Source organism: Musca autumnalis, unplaced genomic scaffold (assembly GCF_047663935.1).
Source record: "Musca autumnalis isolate F117 unplaced genomic scaffold, ASM4766393v1 scaffold_2, whole genome shotgun sequence".
NCBI classification, from domain to species: domain Eukaryota; kingdom Metazoa; phylum Arthropoda; class Insecta; order Diptera; family Muscidae; genus Musca; species Musca autumnalis.
The window spans coordinates 118,755,758-118,779,978 of NW_027411755.1; the positions used below are offsets into that span (position 1 = coordinate 118,755,758).

At 34.9% G+C, this 24,221-nt stretch overlaps 1 protein-coding gene across 1 annotated transcript; it reads left to right on the forward strand.

Moving 5' to 3' along the window:
* The first annotated feature begins 20,234 nt into the window (after positions 1 to 20,234).
* On the forward strand, positions 20,235 to 23,854 carry LOC141392371 (uncharacterized). The gene is made up of 2 exons (XM_073965319.1): positions 20,235 to 23,595; positions 23,796 to 23,854. Exons 1-2 carry the CDS (start codon positions 20,235 to 20,237, stop codon positions 23,852 to 23,854), a joined length of 3,420 nt encoding a protein of 1,139 aa, XP_073821420.1.
* Positions 23,855 to 24,221: the final 367 nt, after the last annotated feature.

Genomic DNA, 24,221 nt, shown 5'->3' on the forward strand with positions numbered 1-24,221 from the left:
TTGCCCGTATGAAAGTGTATATACCCTCGTTAGCATAAATGCTGAGGGTATAATTATAGTGATGGTTGGAATAGACCGTTCACCTAATTGTGGTTCATTGAAATGTCAACATCAAGACTGGGAATTGAACCCAACACCGTCAGATTGCTACTTTAAAGTTCCCTTAACCGCGTAGGCCAAAAAACCAGTTCTAATTTGTTTATAATTTGTCATTTATAAAAGTTTCTTCAAAAGTATACTCAATAAATTGTGGGTTACGTTTTTTAGCATTTCAGAAAAATACATAACCAAAAGACGCAACCCACACAGCTTCTAACATTGTGGAAAAAATTTAATTTTTTTCCATAAATATATTTCTTCTCTGTCTTAAAACACGATACTAATAATTTTCGATATTTTATAACACCGTTTTTATTTTATAAAGTTTTTTGCTTCTCCTGTAAAGTTTTATTTTTGTGGGTTACGTCTTGCGGCATTTATGGTGACGATATACACTTTGATACGATGAAAATGTGCCTCATCGAAATAATGGTTTTAGACCCCAAGTATGTTTGGACGAAATGTGTTTCAGACAATTTGGAGTTGATCTAGCCATGTCCGTCCGTCTGTCTGTCTGTCTGTCCTGCTGGCTGGAGCGCACGATAACTCTCGAACGGATGAACCGATTCGGTTCAAATTTTGGCTTTCGTAATATTTTGCCCAAACTTAGTTTAAGTTCGAAGATGAGCTACATCGGTCCACCCCTTCCGGTACCTCCCCCACAAAAGTTCGAAAATGTTCGGAAAGTTTGTGCGCACGATAACTCTTGAAGGGAGTGACCGATTTGGTCCATACTTTGTATAGTGTAAACTTTCTACCAGAGTAATATGAGGTTCTAATATGGTCTCAATAGGTCCACTCCTTCGTGTACCTCCCACACAAAATTTTGGAAAAATTCAGTTTAGGGCCATCTCTCGAATCGCTTTGATTTTTGTTTTAGCAACTTGTATTCACTGCCCTCCATACAACGGTACTAGTTTCATCAGGGGCAAGTCCATACTTCCTGAGAAAATAGCATGAAAGTTGCAAAAAACCCCTATGACACCGTGTAAGGTGGTTGGAGCGCACGATAACTCTCGAACGGATCTGCCGATTCAGTCCAAAATATGGTCTTAGTAATATTTTGTTCAAACATAGTTTAAGTTTGAAGATAAGCCATACCGGTCCACTCCTTCAGGTACCTCCCCCACAAAAGTTCAAAAATGTTCGGAAAAATTGTTCGTACGGTAACTCTTGAAGGGAGTGGCCGAATTGGTCTATACTTTACACATCCTAATATATCTACCAGATATAGATCGGGTTTAAATATGGACTATATTTGTCCACTCTATCCAGTACCTCCCATACAAAATTTCGGATAAGTTCACTTTAAGACCTGATATCGAATCACTTTTGGTCTGTTCATTTACTTTTGAAAATGGTAAAACCGGCAAAAGTAGTAAAAGTTGTGAACTGCCCCAATGGTGTCAGAAGTAAAGGAACGCTTTTCGAGTAAAAAGTGGTAAAACTTTAAGATTTTTGCACGTAAAGGAACAGAGATTTTGATTTTTGGTGAAGCAACTTGAATTCGCTGTCTCATTTACGATGTTAAAAGTTTTTTAGGGGCAAGTCCATACTTCTTGAGAAAACAGCCCGAAGAGTATAAAAACCCCCTGTGGCACCATAAGTTGCGGCTGGAGATCCACTTCCATAACGGTCAATGTCGATCCATTCCTTTTAGTATCTCCTCCGCAAAACTTTTGATCTTTAATCCTAATCAACATTTTCATCGGTTCAAACGCCCAAAATTTTTAAAACCTCCTAAATACATACGTATTTTTGGAAAAAAATTGTTTCAATATACACATGCTGAGGGTATATCTCTGTCGGCAAAGCCGACTGATACTTTTTTACTTGTTTCATTGTAAATTTGTAAAAACTAAACAATCTGGCATTACGAATGTAAAAGATAGAAGAAACAAAAGAAGTAATAACACAAACAAGGTATTTTTCAATGTTATGTTTATTACTTTGTGTCTCGATTATGCTAAGTTTACATTTACGAAATCCTCTCGATTTCATCTGTCAATTCCATAGCTCAAATGTCAAATGAAATCTCATCTGAAATCCATTGGATTTCATTTGACGTTTAACCTATGGATTTGACAGATTAAATCGAGTGGATTTCGTAAATGTAAACATAGCATTACAATATCAATGTCTGTGTTTAGACCAGGGACGAGCTTCTTTGCTTAAATCGTATAGTGAGGGCGCCCACTGAGTTGTTTTTGCATTTGCTTCTCTCTCTCACGTACAGTGTAAATGAATGAAAACAAACAAAAACATAATGTGGTTGTTGCTTTTTTTCACTCATACGTTTATACATGTCTTCGCTTTGGTTGTATTTCTGCGGTCGTCGCTGGTTTAGACACACAAATTTCTCGGGAAAGTAAATTGAGTTTTTTGGGAGAGAGCGGAGAGGAAAGAGCTCCTCAATACTCTTTCCTACCCCCTATTACCTAAAAACTGAATTTACTTTCACGAGAAATTTGTGTGTCTAAACACGGACAATAGAACAATTGAAAATCCAATAAAAATGAACTTTATTTTCGCACAAACAAACTTTCTTTCAACAGAATATTTTCACAATTCCCACTTCAACACTATTTTCTCATCAAATGTTTTTGTTTTTTTTTTATACCCTATACCACTATGTGGGGAGGGTATTATAAGTTGGTTTTGCCCAAAAAGTTTGTAACGCATCGAAATAATGGTCGTAGACCCATACTTATATATACCAAAATGAATGTCTCGACGAGCTGAGTCGATCTGGCTATGTGTGTCCGTCCGTCTGTCCATCTAAACCTTGTAATCAGGCTACAGGTCGCAATTTTGATCGGATCGTCACGAAATTTTGGGTGTTGATGAGGGTCCCGGAGGGAAAGAAGCCTATTGATTTTGGTGATGGTCGGATAATGTTCAGGGGTCGGAATGGGCAAAAAACTTATGTGGATAAAAAGACAATGTTTTTTTCCAAAGCGAAAATCTCAGCTTCTATATGGGGTATACCTAAATAAAGACCTGACAATAAAAGTAGAAAATATCACCTTTCTAATGATGTAAAGTAAGTTCTCGTAGGTGATAAAACAACGGATATATTACAATAGTCGCAAATAAAACCCAAATTTTCATTCTTGCGATTTTAATTATAACGACGAATATCACAGCTTTGGTTAGGGACTTTTCAAAAGCAAAGCCTGAATATGAAAGTAGAAGATCCCATCTTTACAATGATGCAAACTAGGTTGGCGTAGGTGACCAAATAACGGAGATATTGCAATAGTCGGTAATACATCCCATTTTTCCACTTTTTTGGAAATCACGCTACAGGTCGCAATTTTGATCGGATCGTCACGAAATTTTGGGTGTTGATGGGGGTCCCGGAGGGGAAGAAGCCTATTGATTTTGGATATGGTCGGATAAAAATTAGGGGTCGGAATGAGCAAAAAGGTTATTTGGAGAAAAAGTATACATTTTATTCCAAAGCAAATATCTCAGCGTCTGTAAGGGGTATATAAAAAGCAAAACTTGGCAATGAAAGTAGAAAATATCGTCTTTACAACGATGTAACGTAGGTTGTCGTAGGCGGTCACACAACGAAGATATCGCAATAGTCGCTAATAGAACCCAAATGTTCATTTTTGCGATTTTAGTTATAATGACGCATATCACACCTTTGGTTGGGGACCATCTAAAAGCAAAGCCCGACTAAGAAAGTAGAAAATCCCATCTTTAAAATTATGCAAATTAGGTTGGCGTAGGTGGTCAAATAATAGAGATATCGCAATAGTCGGTAATACATCCCTTTTTCCACTTTTTCTGCAATCACACTACAGGTCGGAATTTTGATCGGATCATCACGAAATTTTCTCACAGAGATAGAAGAATATTGATGTTGGTGATGTCGATAGTAGTCCAATATAAAATTAAATATTAATTGTTTTGGTTCAGTTCGCCTTAAGTCATTTGGTATAAAAGCCAGATAGGTGAAAACTTTCGTATCTCCCTAAAAGAAATGTTTTCGAGTGAAAATATTATGCACAGAGGTAGTGGTGTAGGGTATCACATAGTCGGCCCAGTACCGACTATAGCCTTTTCTCACTTGTTTTCTTTTAATTCATCTATTGTTGCCAGATTTATACAAAATAATACGATTTTCGAAATTCATCAAATCGATCGGAATCTGAAGAAGCTAAAACAACAACGAACGAAATGAAATTACGGAATTGAAACCATTCCGATCGGAATTGGTGACATGCCTGTATAGGTCTTAGAATACAACAAATCTTTACTTCTTATCTAATCGCCAGGTATCACTAAAAATTAAAAACACGTTTTAGGGTTAAAGTCGGACTTAATCGAAGTTTATTCCCAATTGTCCCACAAAACATAACTTTAGAGAGATAACGTCAAAGACCAAAGTATTCTTGGGTCACCAAAGAAATGAAATATCTATTTACATAATATATGTATTATAAAAATATCAGTATCAATTTTGCTGAAAAAAAACATGAAAATATTTCCCAAATTTGTTGATGATTTTTTTTCTCCTTTTTCGAGTTTATATGTGAAAGTAATATGAAACTACACCAAATTTTACTATAGAATAAACCATATATCTAGGTATACTGTTTCCTTAAGAAAACTAGGTTAAGCAACAATACTATGTGGAAATACGTGAGAGGTCTACGACTATGGTCCAGTGAAAATATATGTGTTATATGGGCTCTCACATGCACGATTTGACGTGGTCCAAAATAATACAATGATGGGAGTAACACCTGTAGTGGGATTCTCTTTTTTTGGTTACCGACAAAAATCGGTGAAATTTAAACGCAAAATTATGAATGAAAGTTGACAACACTTTAACTATCGATAGTACTTAGCGCCTACTTTATTTTGGTTGCTAATTTACCGACAAACTTGGTTAATTAACGAAAATTTAAGCATTTTAATATTACCGATTGTTGTCGATAACTCAAAAAATGAGTTACAGAATTCCACTAATGCTTTGGTGATGGAATTAAATAACCCTAGAAATGAAAATGATGAATAATGTGAACTGAACAAATCATAAAGTATCAGGCATGTCTCAGATTCCGATCGAAATGGTTTCAGTTCCGTAATTTTATTTCCATCGTTTTTGTTTTAGCTTATTCAGATTTCGATCGATTCTGTGAATTCCGAATATCTTATTATTTAGTATAAATATGGTAACATTAGAGGAATCAAAAGAAACAAAACAAAAACATATGATTAGAAAACACCGTTGACGTGGGAATTGTAAAAATATTGGGTTTAAACAAAGCTTTTTGGTGCGAAAAGAAAGTTAATTATTATTGGATTTTCTATTTTTCTATTGTTTCTGTAATTGAGGCGCAAAAAATCAACGTAACATTGAAAAATACCTTGTTTGCGTTCTTTCTTTTTTGTTGTCTTATAGTGCGGTTACACTACAGTTTTTTGCCGGGTTAACCCACTTTGAGAGGATTTATTTGATGTTTGGGCTATGAAATTGACATTTTAGCTTCATTCCCGTACTTTTTAATGGTAAAACTCGTAAAAGAGAGAACTGCAAAAAATTTGTTCTCACACACAAGTTTTCTGAAATAGTTCGGGAACGGAAAAATGGAAAATACGTCAAAAAAACTGGAACAAATGTCAAAGTCGGCGTATCAGCCAATCAGACGCCGGCAAACATATTACTATTGTTTTACTCGCCCAAATTTGTCGTGTAAAAAGTTTTTAAAGAGAGCGTCATTCAGCGCCATTTTTGTTCAAAGAGAAGTGAACATTTTACAACTTTTTTGTGTACGGGAAAGCTTTTTCGAGTAAAATGTGTAAAAGTCGTAAAAATTGTAAAAACTTTGTAGTTCTGGAATAAACACCTGCATGGATACAACTGAATAGGTGTGTACGATAACCCAATAATTTGTACAAATTCGTACAAATTTTTGCTGAATGCTGTTCGATAACAAAATTATCCAGCAAAAGAGAGCGAGTTTGGAGAGATTTTTGGAGAGTTTTGTGACTGAGAACTTGCAAATTTTTGCTGGGAAAATTTGTCCCGCAAAAATTTGCAAGTCTGATCAGCTGACTTTTAATCACATGTTCAATGTAAACAAATCGAAATGTTAACATTTTCGACCAAGAAAATTTCACGATTGCACATTTTTTTAGATTCTAAAGCGTTGTGGATAGGATTAAAGCATTAAATAAGTAAAGTGCAATTTTAAAATTTATGTTTTTGTTCCGTTTGGTTTAAAATATCAAAAGAAACAAAAACATATTTCATACATTTTCGGAAACAGCTGACTTTCTTGCAAGTTTTTGCAAAATGCTGTTCGATAACTTTCTGCAATTTTTCTTGCTTGAGAGAGTAAAATTCACTGAGAGAGGTTGCTGGAACTGACTGAGTAATTATTGCTGGGAAAGTTATCGTACACACCTAATATATCAGTTCCGACATTTTTCAACATTTAGTGAGTATGGATATGTAGAATGTAGTTTCAGTTACAAGCATAGACTAATGCACTGTTGGGCAGAATCGTATAGACAGAGAAAATTGTAGTGTGCTTCTTTGTTGTAGGTGTCGCTCTTACAACCAATATGCTGTGTGTTCACTCAATTGTATTTTGTTTTTGGGTAAATTGCAAGATTTTGTTGATTTTTTTATTTGAGGATGTAGATCCGGCCAATATTACCCACATATTGTCTTTTACCATCATAAATAGTTTAAAAATGCTTAGTTCTTGCCATTTTAAAAATAGAGTATCCTGTAATCTGACTCAATTCTCATTGAGTGAGAGAATTTAGGTGAGATTTCTCAGTCTATTCTTTCATTTGTCTATGGTTACAAGTTTATACTGATACTTTTTCAAACAGGTATGATATGAGTTGGTATAGACAGAAAAAAAGGAACATATTTGTTTATATCTGGTTTGTACAAACTGATATAAATGGATATTGGTGTGATACAATAAGTATTTATTGTATGTAGCCCAAACAAAATAGGATAGAAAAATTCTCACAGAGCTGAATTTTGGTGGAAATGTAGGATTTGTCATTACAAATGAGGTCCTAAAAATCTCTGTTGATCCCATGCGTGCAAAGAAACTTATTCATGGTCATAGGTCATATTTTTGGGTTTTTTATATACCTCAAAAACTGTGAGCCTTACCAAAAAGTGACTAAAGCAAAAGACAACAACCGTAAAATTCTCTATAAGATATCGCATTCGTAAAAGTCACATAATGATATGCACATATAAAGCACCGATAACTTATTTGACCCGAAAGTCAAGATACAAAATCTTGTTAGACATGATGCTACTGGACCGAGTACTACAAACCAAATCGAAAATGTGAATTTCGAATTTCTTCAGAATCATTCCATGGACCAATAACAAATTCTGCATTATGAAAACCATTAGGAATAACAAAATCGTTTAATTTGTTATAGAGGGTATATTATGTTTGTAACTCCTCGAAATAATAATTTAAGATCATGTAAAGTGTATATGTTCTTTATCAGCCTGCTTCTACACCGATATAGCCCAATGACTGTACTTCTGTGGAAATGACTTTAATGACCGAAGTATGTATGTAGGTGGATAATACTTCGGTAAATATATTGTAGGTCCATTCAGCTTGGAACAACCCCTACCTTACAAAGTGACGCGTCGTTTTAAGGGCTTTTGAAGGTATTATTCTCTTAAGGTCAATCCCCGACCACAACAACAACATTTTCGGCGGTGGTGGCCTGAGTATTTCAGCCTGAAAACTTATTTACAAGTTGTGTCGTAAGATACTCCGTTCGGGCTCGGACTTGATATGGAAGAAGTATCCCCTTTTCCTTCCATGAAAACTTATTTACAAGTTGCGTCGTAAGATACTCCGTTCGGACTCGGCGATAAAAGTAGGTCCCATATCATTGTGCCAATATGAATCGCTGTGCACTCATTGATATGGAAGAAGTATGCCTTCTCCCTTCCGGGATGTTGTAGGCACATATAATATGTAAGTATTTGTTTAAACTAACCATAGGAAAGCAAATATGTTACTCTCTCTATCTCCCTCTCTTTTTAATCAGTACCACACCAATTTAACACGTTCGCGGACGTGAATGCTATAGCATTCATTTTCATGGTGACGTAGGATGACGTGAATGCTATAGTATTCACTTCCAAAGTCAATTTTTAGGCGTTTACTTGTATAAAATCGAATGTTTTTGTGAATAAATACAAAAAAAACTAATTCCGAAAAAAATTAGGTTTCATTTTTTGCAACTCTCTGAGTTTTTTTGCGCCCGCGAACATGTTAAAAATGTAACAAGCTAACACTTCCCTGCGGGAAATAAATTGGTTTAAAGGTATTTTAAACCTAGTTTTGAAATAACCACAAAAACGCTTCAATATAACAAAACTATTTGCAATAAATATTTGGAATACAATAAAACTATTTTTGATAAATATTCGCGTTTTCATTATTAGGTCGGAAACTTTTCTAGTAGCCCTCGTACATTCCACTCACTGAACCCAGAAAAATATTCGAATTGATGCGTTCATTTATAACAGTTCATGTCTTTATTATTTATTTATCCCCTAAATAATAAAAATGTTTAAACATTTTATTTTTTATGAAATTTTCCTTAGAAGTTATTCACACAAGCCTGTTACACCTATAGTATCTGTTGGTATCTGTAGTATTTGAAAAATATCTGTTGTACAACAGATACTTGAGAACGAAAAAACAAATAAAGTTCTCACTTGTTCATATACAACACAGAATTGTTTCTAACAGTTATGTTATTGTGAGTATACACAACCCAAACAATATCATAACTGTTACACTCATTCCCACATTTTTATCACATTATATCTGTTATGTATATGATATGTATATCTGTTTTGTTGATATAAACAGTTATACCATTGCACGTGTTTATTCTGGAACACAGCTTTTAAATCCAAACCCACTGGGTTAATCCGGTTTAGTGTAACCGGGGTATTACAGCTTTGCTTTAATTTATCATTCGTAGTGCCAGATTTTTACAAATGTTCTCACGAAAAAATTATGTGACAATAATTAGTTAACAATTGGTTTCGTTGATTGAGAAATAATGAAAATGTGCAATTTTTTAAATTAAATTTTAAAAATGTGAAATTAAATGCGATTTTGTTAATAAAACAATATTTTTCATTATTTTTACGTGTTTTAAAGTGGCATGTTTCCAAAAAATTACAATTCCACTTGAGAAACCATTCCGAAAAAATTTTGGGTTTTTTGGTTTCTCAAGAAGCTAAATATGGAATCAATTCCACTTTCGATCGGACATATTTTGTATTTTTCATTAAAAACAAACTTTAATAGCGACCTCTGGCAGTCAATAGCACACACTTCATATATGTTCAAGGGTTGGCAACTCTTACAATATGGAGACAAAATTAAGTGGTTTATGTCAATAATATAATTTACTGTAGTCTCTGTGCAACTATTGTGAATGGTAAAAAGTTAACAGCATCTCACATATTGAAATTATAACGGTACCATCAGAAATAAAAATATTTAGATTCACTTTGGCAGTTTTGTTGAGATGTGTGTTTTACTTACTATTTGTATGTAAGTGAAGCTTAATAGTTACGATATCACCCCACCGTGTACTAATTATACCCTCCACCATATGGAGGGTATAATTAAATTTGTCGTTCCGTTTGTAACACATCGAAATATTCGTCGGAGACCCTATAAAGTATATATATTATTGATCAGCATAAAATTCTATGTCGATTTGACCATGTCCGTCTGTCCGTCCGTCCGTCCGTCCGTCCGTCTGTCTGTCTGTTGAAATCAAGATACAGCTCGCAATTTTAAAGATAGAGAGTTAAAATTTGGTACAGAAGTTTTTATTACTTGCAGGATGGTTGGTATTGAAAATGGGATATATCGGTCCACACCTTCATATAGCCCCCATAGAACGGTACCTCCCGATTTTCGGTATTTTTAAGGTTTTAGCTTCATAATCCTACCAAAATGGCTGAAATTTGGTACGTAGTCTTCATTGGGGGTATAAAACTTTCCCCCAGAATTTTTTCGGTATCGGTCCACACCTTCATATAGCCCCCATAGAACGGTACCTCCCGATTTTCGGTATTTTGAAGGTTTTAGCTTCATTATCTTATAAAAATGGCTGAAATTTGGTACGTAGTCTTCATTGGGGGTATAAAACTTTCCCCCAGAAATTTGTAGGTATCGGTCCACACCTTCATATAGCCCCCATAGAACGGTACCTCCCGATTTTCGGTATTTTGAAGGTTTTAGCTTCATTATCACACCGAAATGGCTGAAATTTGGTACGTAGTCTTCTTTAGGGGTATAAAACTTTCCCCCAGAATTTTGTAGGTATCGGTCCACACCTTCATATAGCCCCCATAGAACGGTACCTCCCGATTTTCGGTATTTTGAAGGTTTTAGCTTCATTATCTCAACGAAATGGCTTAAATTTGGTACTTAGTCTACGTTGGTGGTACAGAACTTTCTTCCAGAATTTTGTCGGTATCGGTCCACACCTTCATATAGCCCCCATAGAACGGTACCTCCCGATTATCGGTATTTGGAAGGTTTTAGCTTCATTATCACACCGAAATGGCTGAAATTTGGTATTTAGACTTCGTAGGGAGTACTCAAACTTCCCCTTTAAATTTGTCGGTATAGGTCCACGCCTTCATGTAGCCCCCATGGAAAGGTACCTCCCGATTTTCGTATTTTGAAAGTTGTGTCTTCAATATTCTACCAAAAATGGCTGAAATTTGGTATTTAGTCTTCAATGTGATATAAAACTGTTCGCCAGAAATATGTCTGTACAGGTCCACGCTTTCATATTGCCCCATTTCTGACTAAAATTCGTCGGTATAGGTCCACGTTTCGATTTAGCCCCCATAGAACGGTACCTCCCGATTTTCGTAATACTGAAGATTGTGACGTCAATATCCAACCGAAATGGCTGAAATTCGTTATTTCGTCTTCCAAGAGTTATAAAATATTCCAGAAGAGTATTATCAGTATAGGTCTACGTCTTCCTATATCCCCATAGAAGCGTACTTCTTGATTTTCGGTATTTTTTTTAAGTTTTAGCCACATTCTCTTACTGAAATATAGGAAATTTGGTATTTAGTTTCCTTTGAGCCTGAAAACTTTCCGTCAGAAATTTGTCGGTATAGATCGACGTTTTGAAATAGCCCCCATAGAATGATGCCTTACATTGTTTTACCGAATCTGCTGAAATTTAGTATTAAGTCTTCTTCATACACGAAAGGAAACTAATTATTCCATTTTACTTCAATACAACTTGTGGTGGAGGGTATAACAAGTTCGGCCCGGCCGAACTTAAAGCCGTTCTTACTTGTTTAACATTACATTTCTCGATATTGATTTCTGCAAACATTGCACACACGTTTCCTGTTTCAACATTGCAACCTTATTTTTATACCCTCCACCATAGGATGGGGGTATATTAAGTTTGTCACTACGTTTGTAACTACTCGAAATAACCATTGTAGACCCCACAAAGTATATATATTCTTGATCAGTGTGCAATTCTACATCGATATAGCCATGTCCGTCCGTCTGTCTGTCTGTCCGTCTGTCCGTCTGTGGAAATCACTCTAGCGTCCGAACGGATTGACGTAGGTTGATGAAATTTTGAGAAAATATGTTATATTTACGTAGGACTTTTGGTATTGAAAGCGGGCTATGTAGGTACACGATTTCGTATAGCCCCCATACAAAATGACGCGTGACGCGTCGTCGTTTTAAGGAATTTTTAAGATATTTGGCCCATTTTACCACCGAATTGGTTGTAATTTGGTACTTTGTGTCTTCAGAGGCCAAAAAATAATCCTACCAAAGTTGGGTAACATAGGTCCACGTTGTGGTATAGCCCCCACATAAGGCCTCTTATAAAGTACGCGTCATTTTAATATATTTTGAATGTATTAGACCCAGTTGACCAAAGAATCGGTTGTAACTTTGTATTTTGTGTTTCCAGAGGATAAGAAACAGTTCTACCATAAAATGTTTATATAGGCCCACGTGTTGATATAGCCCCCATAATACGATATCTCCCGATTTTCGATATTTTGAAGGTTTTAGCCTCATTATCACACCGAGATGGCTGGAATTTGGTATTTAGTCTTCTTTAGGCGTATAAAACTTTCCCCCAGAAATTTGTAGGTGTAGGTCCAAGCCATCATATAGCCCCCATAGAACGGTACCTTCCGAATTTTGGTATTTTGAAGGTTGTGGCCACATTAATCCACCGAAGTGGCTGAAATTTGTGGTAGAGGGTATAAAAAGTTCGGCCCGACCGAACTTAACGCTTTTCTTACTTGTTTATTTTACCATTTCCTGTTTTGCAGACAAAATTATGGAAAACATAATTTTTCTTAAACACACTTTTGCTAACCAAACAACAGAAAACGATTAATAAGCTATTTTAATTTTCAATTCTGTTATTTACGATTAATAAGCTATTTTATTGTATTCAATTTAGTTATAAGAACGGAATGTAATTATTTACTTTTTAGTCATATTTTTGATTCGCAATAATAAAGTTATAGGTAGCAGAAGCTACGAAAAACAAAAAATAATTTTTGTTTTTTTTAATAACTCGGAAGAGTAAAACTAAAACTGGCGACGAGGATGGGATACCGCGGAAAGGATCGTAATTAAAGAATTAATTATCCCTTTTGAACATTTCAATGTTATAACGCGGTATCGGAAAAGAAAAGTGATTTGTTAGAAAACAAAACCAACCAAACAAAAAATAATTTTTGTGAATAAAGATCTTCGTCAAATTTTTGACAATTATATAAATTAAAATATCGTTAAAAATAAAAAGAATTTTAAAACTTTTAAATAAAAAACATCGTTAAGAAACTGTGAAAAAAATATTTTATCCAAAAAAAAGGATTGTCAACATTTTTGTGAAAATTTTTGTGAACCTGTGAAAAAAAAAATGTAAAGATTGTGAAAACTCTAAATAAAATTACTGTAATAAAATTGTCTGAGAATCTTTCAAAAAATAAAAGGATTTTCAACATTTTAAGTAAAATATTGTGAAAAATTTGTGTGAACATTCTAAATAAAATCACTGTAATAACATTGTCTGATAAACTGTGAAAAAATAAAAGGATTGTGAACCCTTAAACAAAATATTGTGAAAATTTTTTGTGAACCAGTAAAAAAAAAAAAAAAAAAAAAAAACGAAAAGTATAAAAATTGTGAGCATTCTAAATAAAATCACTGTAATAAAATTGTCTGAGAAACTGTTAAAAATATAAGAATTGTGAATATTCTAAATAAAAATATTGTGATAACATTTTTGCGAACCTAGTAATTAGTACCGTAAAATAAAAGAAAATTAGAAAAAACAATCTAAATAAACTTATTGAAGAAAATCTTGTGAATCCTATAAGAGAAAACCAAAATAAAATAAAAAACCACAAAAGTGCCTTAAAAAGAAGAAAGCCAAGTCAATCCAGAAGAAGAAAGCCAATCCAAAGGAGACGAAAGCCAAGTCAAGCCAAGCCAAATAAAGAAGGACGTATCCATCCACCACTGAAGCAAAGCATAACAGATATATTACAGATTAACAGTAAGCTATAGTTCTTAAGATTATTATTTCATAATTTTTAGATATACACGTTTAAACTATTAATTTCAATAAATACAATAGAAAAGAAAACATAAAACAAAAATTCAAAATGGCTCAACCTAACCAAATTCAATTAGACCCCATTAAATATCTGAACACAATTCCCCAATATAATGGAAACCGAAACGACCTTACAAACTTTACGAGACTTATAGATAGAATACACCCTATGTTAAGGACATATGTCGAACTTTCGCAGCTATTATTTTCAGACATAATAAAAAGTAGGTTAATAGGTAGTGCCAAAGAAATCATTGAAATCAATACACAAGCTCAATCATGGACAGAAATTAAGAACATATTAGAAAACAATTTTGGTGAAAAGAAGAATTGTGAACAATTATTCGACGAATTAAGATCCGTCACTTTCGAGAATACTACGGTTGATTTCTATAATGAAATAAAGCACCGTCTAAGACGACTCAATAATAAAGCCCTTCAAGTGTTAGGAGAGGGCGAGGCCGCCAATCAGGTAGCCTTAAACAATAGGAGATCTGCTTTGCATATCCTCAAGAATAAGATGCCAGAACCTATGAAGACCGTATTAACTCGCAGGAATCCCGACAGCCTGGAATCGGCAATGGATATATTGTTCGAGAATGGATACGCATACATGGGAAAAGATGGTCGCATAGTCAAAAAGAACCGAAACAATAAAGGACAAGATGGACACAAGGAATCCTCAGGAAACAAGACAAATAAAAATAAAAAGCATAATTATAATAATCGTAATAATTATCAGCGTGATAACAATTATAGACAAAACAACCAAAATTATAATTATGATTGGAATCAACAAGGAAACGCAGGAAATCACAACCAAAATTATAACGGACAAAATTACAATCAGCCTCAACAACTGGAACCAATGGAAGTAAATAATGTACAATATTTCCAACCAAACAATTATCAAAACCACGACCACAATCAAAAAAATAATGGAAACAATGGACAAAACTGCAATCCACAAAGACAAGCAGAAGAAAACGGGACCAATATGAACAATGCCCAAAATTTTCAGCCGACAGCCTCAACGGAAACCTACCATATATAGTAATCAAAACCAAATTAGGACGTCTAAAATATATTATTGACACTGGAGCAACACACTCTATAATTAATCCTGGGATTTGCAATCCTAAATGGAAAATACCTTGCGATGTAACGAACGTTAAGACTCTACAGCATACTATTACAATTTCTGAAAAAGTAGCAATTCCAGCTTTTAAGGAATTCGGCTTACTTACTGACACAAAATTAGAATTTTTAGTTTGCCAATTCACGATAAATATAATGGTATAATTGGTAATAATATATTAAGACAAATGAAAGCAATAGTAAACATGAAAGATAACTTGTTAAGAATTGAAGAAACTGACATCCCCATTCGATATACCAATGACGGTATTGAATACTATTTCGAAAAAAGAGGACTGCATCAAGTAATGTTACAAGTTGAACAAAGAGACGGACTAATATATAACCCACAATCCATACTAAACGATAAGAATATCGAAATAATGGAGGGAGTATATGAAGCGGAAAATTATAAAATTAGTGCTTTCGTTAAAGTAAATGGAAATTTACTACAACGAGTTATGTTAGAAACACAAGGAACAGATGAAGTTACACAAGGAACAGATGAAGTTACAATTTTTATACATTCGATTTTGATGAAAAAACAGAAAAACCTATAATGGAACTAATTCGGTTAGATCATTTAAACGAAGAAGAACACAAGAAACTTATACCAATTATTAAAAAATATAAAGACATATTTTATACCGAAGAGAGTGATCTTACTTTTACCAATGCAATCAAACATGAGATAAGGACAGTTAATAATATACCTATTGCAGCAAAAACATACAGATATCCTTATATACACAAAGACGAAGTCAAAAAACAAATAAAAGAAATGTTAGACAAAAAAACAATAAGACCCAGTCATTCGCCTTATTCAGCACCAGTCTGGATAGTTCCAAAAAGGATGGATGCGAGTGGCAAAACTAAATGGAGACTTGTCGTAGATTATAGAAAACTCAATGAGGTAACAATAGACGACAAATACCCAATCCCAAACATTGATGAAATCCTGGAAAAACTAGGACGCTGTCAGTACTTTACAACACTCAATTTGGCGAAAGGATTCCACCAAATCGAAATCCACGAAAAGGATATTCCAAAGACAGCATTTAACGTGGAAGGTGGTCATTACGAATTTCTTCGTATGCCATTCGGACTGAAAACAGCTCCGGCCACTTTTCAGCGTTTAATGAATAATGTTTTGGGCGATTTAATCAACAAAATTTGTTTAGTCTACTTAGATGACATAATCATATTCTCGACCTCTCTCCAAGAACACATAGAATCAATAATAAAAGTATTTCAGAGACTTAAAGAAGTCAATTTGAAAGTTCAGCTAGATAAAAGCGAATTCATGAAAAGGGAAACAAACTTCCTTCGACACGTAGTATCAGAGGAAGGTATTAGACCAAATCCCGATAAAATAATATGTGTACAAAAATTCCCTTTACCAAAGACTCAAAAAGAAATAAAACAATTTCTTGGATTATCCGGCTATTACCGTAAGTTCATGAAAGATTATTCTACCATAGCCAAACCAATGACAAGATATCTCAAGAAAGATTCCGTTATCGACGTTAATAATATAGAATATATCGAAGCATTTGAATCTCTTAAAAGACTCCTTACAAATTCTCCAGTTTTAGTATACCCAGATTTCAATCAAAAATCTGTTCTTCAAACCGATGCAAGTAATTTTGCTCTAGGAGCTGTTCTATCCCAGAATGGTCATTAGGGTTATGACTTTTTGACATTTTTCCTCAAAAATGATTTCCCGTAGCAGGGATGAATGAACTTTTGCCTATTAATCACTATGCTATCGTTTATTCCATTGAAATATAAAAAAAGTTCACGCACAAATCGATTTTAAAAAAATACTTTTTTGAAAAAATATATGAAACGAAAAAAAAATTTTTTTAAAAAAATTATTTTTTGTTGCACGAATGAATAAATATAAGCCTAATAATAACTATAATAACGTTTATTTCAATCAAATATTAAAAAAGTAGCGAAAAAAGTCACTTTGAAAAAATTTTGAAAAAATTTTTTTGTTTTTTGTTAAAAAATTATATTTTTGAATAAAAGCGTTTACGACATTTTTACGATTCTCAGAATTGAAGAAAAATAGTGAGAAATAAATTTTATGTCATTTTAATTATCTCATTTTCAATTATATATCTGTTTTCAGTGACTTCAAAAAATTGCCCATAATTTTGATAAATTCAAATTTTAAAATCATTTTGTGCGTGAGGTTTTTTCACCGAATCACCTTATAATTAAGATTTTATGTAATCTTATGGCAAAACTCATCACGCTATGATACAGGGATATGAGGTTGTAAAAAAGTCATAACCCTAATGGTCATCCTATTTGTTATGCTAGTCGAGGTCTAAATGGCTCAGAACAGAATTATAGTACGATAGAGAAAGAGCTTCTTGCTATAGTGTGGTCAACAAAATATTTTAGACCATATCTTTTTGGAAGACGATTTATAATTGAAACAGATCACAGACCTTTAGTTTGGTTATTTTCTATGAAGGAACCAAACTCAAGGCTAATTAGATGGAGACTTAGCCTACAAGAATATGATTTTGATATACAATATAAGCAGATGCACTATCTAGAGTAGAAATCAATTTCAATGAAGAAGAAGACTTACCTAATTTTATTTCTGAAACAAATAATCCAATCAATTTTTATCGACGACAAATTGTAATACAAAAGACAGTGTCAGGATCACTGAAAATAAAAACTGAACAAATTTTCAAGAATAACAGGAAGACAATTTATGCTAAAAACTTTGATGAGAATACACTAATAACTCTTTTAAAAAATCATTTTAACCCTGATAAAACCAATGCAATTTTTATAAATGACGAGTCTGTTTTCAATGGAGTGAAAAATGTTTTTGACAGATACTTTGCTGAGAACAAGGATTTCAAAATTATACGTTGCAAATATCTTTAACAGATGAAAATGAACTAACGGAAATAATAGAAAAATAACATCTAAAAAATAATCATAGAGGAATTAACGAAAATTTCGCGCAACTTAAATTCGAATTTTACCACCCACAACTAAAACTACGTATAACGCAATTCATTAATAATTGTGATATATGTAATAAAGAAAAGTATGACAGAAAACCCATAAAACAACAATTCAAAATTACAGAAACACCCGATAAGCCCGGTGAGATTGTTCATGCTGACGATTTTTATACTTTAGAAAAAACATTATTCTTAACATTTTTAGACAAATTTTCCAAACACGCTCAAGCTATAAGAATAAAAGATAGATCCTGGATCGAATTCAAAAAAGCACTTACCCAATACCTTTCAACAGTCGGAAATATAAAAAAGTTGATTATGGATAATGAACTAGGATTTAAAGCTTTACCCCTACGCGAATTTTTAAGAGAACAAGATATTGAAATACACTATACTTCTAACAATAATCATACTTCAAACGCGGATGTCGAAAGACTCCACAATACAATCAATGAGCATATCCGAATTTTAAAACATGACCCTAACAAAGACACAGAAAGCGTCGAAGAGAAAATGTACCGAATAATAATGTATTATAATAATACAATACATTCGACAACTTCTAAAAAACCCATAGACTTTAAAAACGGAATAGTAAGCCAAGACGAGTATCCCTTGATTAAGGAAAATATTGTTAAAGCAAAAGAAAAGATTATAAATAAATTAAATGAAACACGTAAGAACATAGATATTCAAACAGGGCCAATATATTTAAGAGATGAACGAGGAGGCAAAAACCATTCTAAATTTCGGAAAGTAGTAGTATCTCAATTAGACGATGATCATATAGTAACGGATCGGAATTTTAAGTACTACAAATCTCATATAAAAAGGAAAAAGAAATTTCAGAATACTGAGGAAAATCAAGCGTCAACATAACCTAACTAATATTATCCTTTTTAGATGCAACTTCAAATATGTATATTTCTGCTCATTTCAATGGTGAATATTGCTAAACCTCAATCGATGGAAATACAAGACTTAACAGATAATGAAGGCTACATCCCAATCAAGGATTGCGACATAAGAATCATAGAGCACTACCGGAGACTTTATCACTTAATAAATTTGACACACTATCACAATACTATTGAAATTATTGACAACAATATTAACTCATTACATGGGTCTATATCAGACTTAATGCCATTACTTGGCACAACTCTAAATAATTTTAATCTTTTAAAAATTAAATTAAATAATCTTTCACCGAATTTTAGAATTAAACGAGGATTAATAAATGGATTAGGTAAAGGAATTGTTAAGAACATACATACTTACATAGCTTTTATTTATTTATTATTTTTATTTTTGTTTTCACACTTTTTAGTTGAATTGTGAAAATTGCCTATAAAGCATTATTCAGTCATTAATTAAAGTAAGTCAATAGTTTAATTAAAGTAAGTCAATAGTTTTTATCGTTAATGTGACCTATATTTAAATTCACTTACTTTGTAATATTTATAAATTTCATTTCTTTACGTTTTTGTTTGTATGCATAATATTTGGCTTAGTCATAAGAAAGTTTTGTTATAAAAGAATGAAATCAATAAAGATAAACAGTCGTCTTGTACTACTACAATCCACCGCGTCTTTAATTAATTATTAGCCGACGGTTTCCTTCAAGTTTATGTGCTTGAAAGGAACAACCCGAAAAGAATCCTAAGCGCCAATTCAAGTTTATGTGCTTGAATGGAGTTCGCTAGATTCTAGTTAGGTTTAACATTTTGGTGACCCCGGTTTAAGTGTAACGCGTCGCGTATTTTTAATTCGAATCCTCGCGTCCCTACAACCTGGCAGATTCTACAAGCAACCTCAGATACAACAGATCCTTGCAGATCCTACAAGCAACTTCGGACACAATACAGATCCTTGCAAAGCGACTTTGGATACAACAGATCCTTGCAGATCCTACAAGCAACTTCGAACACAATACAGATCCTTGCAAAGCGACTTTGGATACAACAGATCCTTGCAGTTCCTACCGGCAACTTTGGACACAACACAGATCCTTGCAGATTCTACAAGCGACTTTGGATACAACACAGATCCTTGCAGATTCTACTCGCAACCTAGGAATTTTGAAGCAAACAGAAGCGTACCTTATTTCAAGAAGGACGCAAACCGAATCATCGGTAAGATAACCAGACGTGACACAACACGTGTCCTGGAATTTGTTTAAAAAAAGGCAGTTATTCACCGTTCAAGTGGTGAGGATCCAAAAACCCCACAAGTGGTTTCGAAAAATTTTTACAAAATATAAATCCATTAAAACCCCACAAGTATTTTTGAAAAAAAAAATTAACAATGTCGACAGTACAAGAACTCATAGCCCAGCAAGAAGTAAGGGGCAGTAATTTTGATAAAGTCGTGGCGACAATTCAAAAGGCTCCGCTTGAAAGAAGAACGGAAGAGTTCTACATGGGAAAGCGTAATGAGCTAGTGGGGCTCTGGCAGACGTTTGAAAAGGCAGAGAACCAGATCCGCAATGATCCGTCTTTGCCAGAGGATGACCCATACGTAGCGCAGAATTTACACAAGAACATTGGAGAAAAGTTTAGTTCAACGATGGACTATATAGAGGCGGAATTAGACAAGTTGAAGTCTGCAAAGAGCAAGCCAGGTCCAACGGCAAAAGCCCAAAGAACTAGTTCAGAAGGTCAAACATCTGTCCAGGCAACTGTTCAAGAATCTGAATCTACCCAAGTAGAGGGACTGGCCCGAAGGATAAAAGCTAGAATGGCTGCACTTAGTCGCCTTTTGCAGAGCTTGATCCATATCGATACGGAACAATCAAACCAATTTTATGCAATAAAAGAAGAGACGATCAAAAAAATGTGGAGTCAAATCACAGATTTGTACGACGAAATTTGGCAGCAGATTGAGGACCCTTCCAGAATCGGGCTAGATCAAGATTGCTACGATAGCCTAGAAGATGCGGTTCAACATAACCTAATTCGGCTGGCGGTCCTGAAAGACAAATGCTCTGACAATGCGACAAACGCACCTCAAGTGGGAAGTAATTTGGCAACATACAGCGCACTTCCGCTACCGAAGGTAACAATCCCTCAATTCAATGGGGATTGTTTGAAGTGGCGACAGTTCTATGAACTGTTTTTGGAGATGGTTGACAAACAGCCACTGCCAAACGTCCAAAAAATGTGGTATCTTAAAACGAATTTGTCGGGCGAGGCTGACAAACTCATAAGCCATTTAGCCTTGACAGAAGAGAACTACAAAATTCTGGTTGCAACATTGGTAGAAAGGATTATGAACCAACCAACAGGAATCTCATCTACCGCTTCTATAAAGGCTCTGCATGACACCACGAGGGAATGCATGCTAGCCCTGAACAATTTGAATATCGACACTTCGTCGTGGGACGCTCTACTGATCCAATTGATCACGAAAAAATTGGATCAGACGCTGTACATACGATTCATGCAATCGTTAACAAGGCCGAAGGAGGTCCCTACCATGAATGAGCTATTTGCATTTTTGGAGCTACAATTTGAGTCGATGGAATCAAACGGAAAAGTGACGACTACTCAAAAAGGTTCTAATAAAACAGTTTCCTCCATAGCATCAGTGGAGGATAACAGCAAATGCAGCTTATGCAAAAATGGCCGCCATCCCATCTATCGTTGTAAACAATTTTTGGCAATGAGGGAATCTGAGAGGCTCAAATGGGTACAACAACATAAAATGTGTACGAACTGCTTTAAATACGATCATGTATCGAAGGCATGTACTTCTAGTAGCTGCAAAGTATGTAGTAATAAGCATAATACTTTACTACATTTGCCAAGCAAATCGAAGACATATTCAATAGCTTCGAAACAATCATCAACCACAAGTAATGATGCCACACCAGTCAACACAGCTGCAATCTCGTCAGCATCAGTTGAAGATCAGAAGAGCGTAATTCTAGCGACTGCTAAAGTTATCATCAAGGCTGCAAACGGTATGTCAGGCGAATTTAGAGCGGTACTCGACTCGGGCTCACAAGTGAACATTGTGACTGAAAGGCTGATAAAAAAGTTATCACTTAGAACCAGGGGTGCCTCATTGGCCATTGACGGAGTTGGAAAGATTCAAAGGAAGGCTTATCATCGGGTGAATGTACAGATGTTATCTAATAATGCTGAATTTTCAACTGATTTAGAGGCATTTGTTTTGCCAACAATTATACCAGCGCAACCGAATCGCGATCTGGACATCTCTAAATGGCAGATTCCACAGAATATTAAATTAGCCGATCCCAACTTTAACACGCAAGGAAAGGTTGATATTCTACTTGGAGCAGAGTTCTACTTTAGCCTAATGCAGCCAGATACAATAAAACTCAATGGCAATCAACCCATACTACAAAATACGGCACTCGGCTGGATTGTTGGCGGCTTAATAGAACAAACCTCAACGGATGTCACATCAGCAGCATTGACATGTGCAATTTTCGATAGTGAAACATCACTAGAACAAGCAATCGAAAAACTATGGAAGCTCGAGGAAGTAGAAGCGAGTGAGAAAGTAATGTCTCCGTTAGAGAAGCTGTGTGAGTCCCACTACAATCAACATATTCAGACTGATGAATACGGTCGTTTCATTGTCAGACTCCCTTTCCGAGAATCTCCAACAGCATTGGGGAAATCACATTCAATGGCGTATAACCGATTTATGAGCCTGGAACGCCGGCTTCTACAGAAGGAAGACATCCGAAGTCAATACATTAAGTTTATGCAAGAATACGAGCAATTGGGACACATGCAAAAGATTGACGTGGGGACGATATCAAACCCAAAATATTTTATTCCCCATCATTGTGTTCTAAAACCCGATAGTACCACGACAAAACTAAGGGTCGTATTTGATGCATCCGCAAAAACCTCATCAGGTTATTCGTTAAATGATCTAATGTACACTGGGCCAACTGTCCAAAGTGAACTTTTTTCTATATTGCTGCGTTTTCGATTGCCAAAATTTGTCTTCACCACAGACATTGAAAAGATGTATAGGCAGATACTACTACATCCTGATGATCAAAAATATCAACTGATTATATGGAGAGAAGATACGTCGCATCCTGTTAGTTATTACAAGCTCAATACCGTAACATATGGCACTCGTACAGCGCCGTATCTTGCTACAAAATGTTTGCAGAAAATTGCAGACGACAACATGGATCGTTATCCACTTGGATCAAAGATGCTCAAAGAAAACTTTTATATGGATGACGGGCTCAGTGGTGCCGACAGCTTAAGTACAGCCCTTGAAACACAAAGGGAATTGATTGCTATTTTGAAGCAACATGGTTTTAATTTAAGAAAATGGTCATCGAATTCTCCAAGATTGCTGAAAGATATACCGCATAGTGATCGAGAAATCAACTTAGATTTGGATGAAAATATAAACAAAACAATAAAAACGTTGGGGTTATATTGGATGCCTCAAGCCGATCAATTTTGCGTGAAGACAAACATCGACCATCGTCAAGTTATATCAAAGCGATCAGTTACGTCTGAACTCGCAAAACTGTTCGACCCTCTTGGTCTACTGGCTCCGGTTGTTGTGATAGCAAAGATATTTATTCAGCAACTGTGGCAGCTTACATTGGATTGGGATGAACCATTACCCGAGAAACTTTGTGCTACTTGGAAAACATTTCGATGTGAGTTGGAAGGTCTCAACAATTTCAAAATACCTCGACATGTATTTTGTGGGGAAATTCCGACAAAAACACAATTGCATGTGTTTGCGGATGCATCTGAAAGAGCTTTTGGCGCAGCTGTGTACATCCGATTTCTTACTAATGATGGGCGCATAACTGTGCGTCTGATCTGTGCTAAATCCAGAGTGGCTCCGTTGAAGCAACAAACATTGCCTCGACTGGAACTATGTGCGGCAGTAGTAGCAGCTCAGCTAGCTAACAGAGTGAAGATTGATTTAAGGCTTCAAGACCATCCTATGTTTCTATGGACCGATTCGGAAATTGTACTGGCTTGGATAAAATCACAGTCAACTTTATATAAGACTTTTGTTGCTAATAGGGTATCGATTATCCAAACATTAACATTACCAGACCAATGGAAACATGTTCCGTCGAAAGAGAATCCAGCTGACATTCTATCGCGTGGACTTCAACCATCAGATCTGGCTAGATGTCGATTATGGTTTCATGGGCCAGTTTTTCTTCATGGAAAAAAGGAGCTATGGCCGGCAAAACTCTGTTCTCAAAATGCTGTTACTAATAACATGGAGTTAAAGGGGGCAGCTACTGCAGGAATAGTAACTGCT